This window comes from Glossina fuscipes, unplaced genomic scaffold (genome assembly GCF_014805625.2).
Source record: "Glossina fuscipes isolate IAEA_lab_2018 unplaced genomic scaffold, Yale_Gfus_2 1, whole genome shotgun sequence".
In the NCBI taxonomy this organism is placed as follows: domain Eukaryota; kingdom Metazoa; phylum Arthropoda; class Insecta; order Diptera; family Glossinidae; genus Glossina; species Glossina fuscipes.
Window position 1 is genome coordinate 29,528,711 of NW_023998415.1, and position 6,727 is coordinate 29,535,437.

Here is a 6,727-nt window from a genome sequence, read left to right on the forward strand (position 1 = left end):
TTCTATAGCAAGTGTACACCCTAACATGGTTCGAGAATTGAGAACATCACCGTATAGAACGGCACTTCTCTAGCACGGGTTCAGTCTAACACGATTCGAGAATTGGGAATATTTTCATATAACAGGGCGCTTCTATACACCCTAACACAATTCGTGAATTGGGAAAATCGCCGTATAGAACGGCAGTTCTCTAGCACGGATTCACTCTAACACGGCTTGTAAAACATGAAATGTGATAAAAACTTTTAAAATCAAACCGTTTAATTTGAAATATGAGGAATCCCCTAGTTTTACTAGAGATTACTCCACAAAGCATAGAGGGTGGCCTGTGATCAGCCAAATAGTTAAAGTCATGTTTCTTAAATGAAAATCCTTCAACTGAACAGAACACAATGTTTAACTTAAAGCAGAAAGCTAAGCAAGGATCTGAGAATAATACAGAAAAATGTTCAGAGGATAAGGATATCTTGACAAAAAAAAAAAAAAAAGAAAAAAAAATCTGTCTGTGGTTGCTAGAGCTCAGTGCTTGTAAAGAAAATATTGCTTAGTTCATATTAAGAAAGTTTTAATAAAAATATTTATACCAATTATGAAAACATGAGGGCATGTTTTTTAATTTTTGTAACCCAACTCCTCTTTTCGCATTAATTCTTTGTTTCGTATAATGCGCATTAGAAAGCAATCGTTTTGTGGAACGTAACTTCCGTGTTATACGGAGGTTACCTGCACAAAACATTTACGTTTATCTCCGTTAAGGTTATGTCGTGACACTTGAGTTGAATTTTCGCGTTCGTTCAGTGTTAGAATATCTTTATCTAGTTATCATAGTTTCTATTCCAATTGTGCAAATAATCATCAAATTAAGATAGCTGTGAATGACTGGCTGAAAAATTCAGATCAAAGTACATTCGTCATTACGCTTCCGCGTTAATAAGAAACGCAGGCATATGAAGAATGAAGAGCATATTTATTACTGCTGTATCCGTGCGATCGTTAACAATGACGTGAAACTATGGTCTTAACACAATGACGCGTTATTCCTATTTTCGGAATGGGACTTCAACTTTGCTGAGTTTTTACGAAGGCTTGTTGGAAATGTCAAGTCATGTGCTTTTGCTCGTATCCGCACAAGTAAAGCGAAAAGAAAAAAACGCACAAGAATTTCTTTTTAATTTAGAAATTCTTTATATAATTTATGTTCATTTTATACAAATTGAAATCTTTTTTATATTATATGATTTGAAATTTTGGTTGATATTATATATGATTTTATAAGGAATGAACGGTAAGCAGTAGATTATGTCCAATTTTGTGTCCAATTTGAAATATGGATGCTTCACTTGTCAAATCGATTAACTCCATAAAACAAGAAGTTGAGAAAAATTATAAAATATTATAAATAAATTATTTATTATACAGTGGCCAAAACGATTTTGTTATTTAGTGGTGTTAATACTTATTATTAGAGAAACTCGCTTTGAATATGTACATATGTTACAGGAGGTAATGAAGTGCTTTGATATTAAAATTTAATAAAATGCCAAAAATGGAGTTAATCGATTTGGCAAGTGAAGCATCCATATATTTGTCATGTTGCCATTGTATTGCACTATTAAACAATTCTTTTGCTTTGTTTTATTACGTCAATGAAGTACGGTTCCGTGCTTCTTCTGCGGAAGCCAACTTTTTTTTCATTTTTTATTTCATTAATCAATCAAAAAATTTATTTGCTTTCACATTAACTTTCTTATCCTTATTTTGCATAAATATTTGCTGTTTTTTATATTTATGTTGATTGTTCTAGTTTTAGATATATTCTCAAACCATATGCGTGTTGTTTTTATTTCAACCGATTTCCTTATTTCTTCTTCTTGTAAATTAATATTTTAACGCGGCTTCTCATTACGTTCACTACAAAGGACTTATTAATCTGAAAAATGGAATAACGCATGATTCGATGTTGAGCTAATTGCAGAAAGTGGTGGTTTTTTTGTGTGGGCTGCGTTTAAGATTTGCCAAGTACATCGCAACGCACAATACAAAAATAGAACATGCCGTAAACGTACCGTCGAATATTATGCTACTGAAGACTAATGAGGTGTGTCAGTATATATAAAATTTTTCCTGCCGCTAAACTTTGTGTTCTTATTGCATAAAAGAATTATTAGATTTGTCGTGGGCAGAATGCTGCGTTAGAATGCTTTCAAATTTTGAATAGGATGGGTAAGTGCAATGAAGTGCATCTGAAGTGCATCGGGTACATGGACATTCGCGTATGGAAGGCAACAAAGTGAGCGAGTGTCTAACGAACAGGAGAGCGTGAATAACTGTAGTAGGTCCGGCACCTTTGCATGAACTATCAAGAAACAATATCAATGGACCGGTATTTTAATGAATACAGAAATCAATAGACGATTGGAAGTGTTTTACATGGCAATACCCAGGTACAGTACACAAACTATTGGCACTACGAAGCAGCGGCTTAAACTTGATCACTGGCTTCTACGCGGATCATAAATCGTTCAGATGTCAACTAAAAAATGTACATATCTCTGACACTTATTTATGCTATTTTTTGCGAAGATACAACAAAACCTTTCTATCACTTCTATGTGGATGCGCGGTCTTCTGCAGAATTAAGCACCAGATATTTGGCCATGCGCAGCATGATCCTCGAAGTTAAAAAGAAGAGTTGATGAGCTTATAATAAATCCCAATATGAGAGGGTTAAGGGCGTAATGGGAGAGTGTAATAGACTTTCGCGCAACAACACAATCCACTGTAATGCAATACAATATTAGCTTTGTCAAATACTTGCGATGTGAACACAAACAAGTATTGAAAAAGTCTTAACAAGTTTGTCCATAAGAACAAAGTGAGTCCAAAACTATTTTTCATTAGTTTGCTTAGTAGGTTAACTGCAAAAAACGACAAAATTGGCTTTTTAAGCGTAGATCGGTGCACGACTTAACTAATTTGTAGTTACGCGTCGCTCATAAATAACTAATTTATATTTTGGCATACAACAAATTTATAATTAGCAAACGCATACATTCCTGCTTCCCCTGATCAATTGTGAACGCAATAGGATAACAAAAATTCATTAAAACTTTTACTACTCGAACTATAATGACTTAAAAAGTGAAGGATCCACCTGAATGGCCGAGTAGGCAAGAGTCTCGACTAGCAAGTCAATGGTCGTGGGGGACAAATCTCAAGCGCGGTAGAGTTTTCATAAGCCCCGAAAGCCTTAGATGCTAATGCCTTCAAGACTTTAGTTTTGGCATTTATTCTCCGGCTAAATTTATAGTAATAATAATGAAAAGTGAAGAAATGATGAAGGATAAAAGCCGCTCGGGTCCTTAACAATTGCACCTTGTACATTTTTCTAAGCTTACCATATAGGCATAGGGGTCATATTGATTTTGCTATTCAATCACTGTCGCATTCCTATACGTTAATTAATTCTGTTTAATGCAAGCAATCGTGATAACATGTCATATACAAATGCACACCAATCTGGGTAAGGTCAAGGTCTCAAGGGCCGATTGCCGATTCATATGAAACGAATTAAGAAGTGAAAACTTTGTACCGATTATGTCGCGCGGATACCATCACTACTACTAGGAATACGTCAAAAAAAATTTTCAAAAGGGTCTTAGCTGTTATCACTGTTGAGTTAGTTATCCACGTTCGAAGTGTACGTCGGATGGGTCATTTAACTTAAACCTAATCTAAGCCTAATCGAAATGCGTTGCAATTTTAGTGAGCGAGAATACACGAGCGTTCGCTCAAATGCCGTACAACTCTTTTGGAGTAGTTTGCATGGAAAATTGGCATTGAAACCAAACAAGAATTCGTATCATAAAGTCTTGGAATATGTTTACATGGTTTATAAGCAAATAAAACTATTGTACGTAAATGCACACAAATGCATATACACTTACATGTATTCGCATTAATATACAAAAATACATTCGGTATACATTCCGAAGGTTCTGCTCTTCTGTCGTTATGTCTGCATTTATTATATGTATGCGTGTAAGTGTACATGTGTTTTGGTGTTTTTTTTTTTTTTTTTTTTTTTTCTTTAAAATTAATGTGAAGTTAATCGAGTTTTGTTGTATTGAACTGTGGCATTGTTGTGGTTGTTGTTGTTGTTGCTCGTTATTCGTTCTTCGGTCTGTTCTATCTCAGGTTTTTTGCGTCCTCTTTTGCCACCCCCTTCCTCCTTCTCATCCATTGCTTGCTTGCGGATTTAAGATTTTTTCTTTTCTTTTTCTTTCCTTTTTTTCTTTTTTTGTTTATCTCCAGAGTGCACTTTTTTTAATTTTTTTTTATTTTTTTGTTTTCAACCTTTTTCACCATTTTTTATTTATTTCTTTTTGTTCTTATGTTTTATTTTCTTGTTGTATATATTAAATTTTGTGTGTATTTATTTTGCTGTTCCATTGTGTTGTTGGGCTTTTTATCTGATTATCGTTATTGTTGTTGTTTTTATTGCCATAGACTTTAGTCGTATGGTTCAGCTGACTGGTTAGCTAGATGGCTGGCTGGCTGGCTGGCTGGCTGGCTAGCTGGCTGGCTGGCTGCCTGTTTGGTTGGTTGGTTGGCAATCAAACGGCTGGTGGCAGGCGTTGTACTATTTCAAGGTCTCTCGGACACTGTTTATAAATAGTAAACAATTAACTCGAACGAAAAACAAAAAAAAAAAAAAAAAAAGAAATAAAACAACAATCATATACACATATAATTATTGTTGTAATCACAGCAAAAAAGCGCCGCCAATTTTATTTATACCTACAATAATACACAAAGAAATTCTCGACAATATTTTCTTTACAATAAAAATATATAATTTATTGTATTTGTCTTGTTTGCAAATTAAATGTTATCAATATTAAGTGAGGATTGAGATTGACTCAGAATAATAGGAAAAAAAAAAAAAAAACGAAAAACAAAAACAGAAATTAATTTTAAAACTAAAATATAACTTAATAGTGTGAGAGCGAGAGAGTGAGTCAAAGCAGAGGGGGAAGGAAAGTGTCTGCTTTTTGCTTTTATTGCTTCGATTGCTTTACCTCTTAGAATAGTTTTTTTTTGAAGAGAATGAAGGTAATCATGCTTCAAAGTGATGTTATCATAACCTATGGGATCGAAACTTCATAAAAAAAAAAAAAACCTTTAAAAAGAGCGGAAAAGAAAAATGCATATGCTGAACATGAGTTATTTGTTTTGCCAAATCGTCTAAAGGCATTTTTAAATTTTTATCGTTTTTTCGCTTTTCTTTCTGTGGCCTTTTTCGCAAATCTGCATCATCTAAGGAAGCGTTTTCACATTTCTTTTTCGGTAACTGATAGCAGTATCTTTTAATTTTTTTTTATTCCTTGATATCTCTCTCTCTCTCTCTCTCTCTCTCTCTCTCTGTCTCTCTCTCTCTCTCTAATTTTATAATCTTAAAGGCGCGTAAATTCACAATATAACTATGCTGTATTATTGGGACAGGTTTAGACTGTTGCGAAGCCAAATTTCCTAAAGTGACCGTAACGCGATGCTTATTGACACTTATGAGTATATGGGATGCGGAAAAGTGTTTTTTGGATTTTTACAACGACCCAATATTTTTAAGTCATATTTTTGATGGCATTACCAAAAATACTTTAAGTTATTTATATTAAACAACAACAACAACAGTGTAACTTGGAAATTAATTTCGTTTCATTGCAGTCAATTTATTTAAGTTATATAAATGACTAACAAGCGAGGATGAATCATTCGAACGGGAAGTGATAAATGAAGAAACATAGGCGGAGAAAGAGAGCGAAAAAGCGAAAGCGTATCAGAGAGGGAGCGAAAAAAAGAATTTATTTATTTGTACAGAACCGCACTAATAATAGTATCTGGGAGCAAATAATTTGCTAGTAAGGCAAAAGTTAAAAAAAATTTAATAACACAATTTCCGTAGCGTCAATTTTCGAGTATTGTGTTAATATCTTCCAAGAATGAATTGCATTTATGGGCCCCACACCTATTTGTCGTACAACTCGTAAGTTTTAGTTTGCATAATCACGATGGATAAATTTTCATATGTGTTCGCATTACAACAATAAGGCTTCAAAATGCTGAACTAAGATGTTGTTTACGTAATTCTCACTAACATCTTGTGAAACTAACGACGGTTGTCTACAATGAAGATAATAGTAATGTAGGCATTAACCAAGTTATAAGGCCCGTTTAAACCTGTTCGTCAAATACGCAAAGACACTTAAATTATTTTTTGGCCAATTGGTTGCTGAAGGCGTATTGGCAGCGAGAAAAAATTTCGAGTAAGCAATAGCTTTCACGGGCAACCGTGCTTATATCACTTTTCTGCTTGCAAATGCTTACAGGTAAAGGCTTGTATCAAATCGGAAAGTAGGTATCCGGAGGATCGAAGCTGTTGTGTGACGAGCAAAAGACGAAAAGAGTCAATCCTACTGTTATTTGTTGATGGCACTCGAAATTCAGCTTTCGAATGACGCCGAACCAACACAATTATGAACAAACGATTCTGTCCGTAACTGTAATACCACCAGCAAAAATGTAAGAACGAAAATGTAACGAACTTTTTATGCAATCTATATTTCAAGTTTTAAAAGATATCTTACGATATCAATGTCAGCTATAGCTATAACTATAAATAATAACATGGGATTTTTAATGTATCGGTTATCTTTATTTTGATTTT

At 34.0% G+C, this 6,727-nt stretch overlaps 1 protein-coding gene across 5 annotated transcripts in view; it reads right to left on the reverse strand.

The window, feature by feature from the left end:
* Positions 1-6,727, reverse strand: part of LOC119645285 (DNA N6-methyl adenine demethylase) — a 201,031-nt gene that overhangs the window by 39,806 nt on the left and 154,498 nt on the right. The window contains exon 1 of one of the 5 annotated variants that reach the window (XM_038045414.1): positions 3,948-4,052. The exons of the other annotated variants lie outside the window; for them this stretch is intronic. Coding sequence (XP_037901342.1) covers positions 3,948-3,977 — 30 coding nt within the window. The 5' untranslated portion in view covers positions 3,978-4,052. Of the gene's footprint in view, positions 1-3,947; positions 4,053-6,727 lie in introns of those variants that run through there. 5 annotated transcript variants of the gene reach the window in all.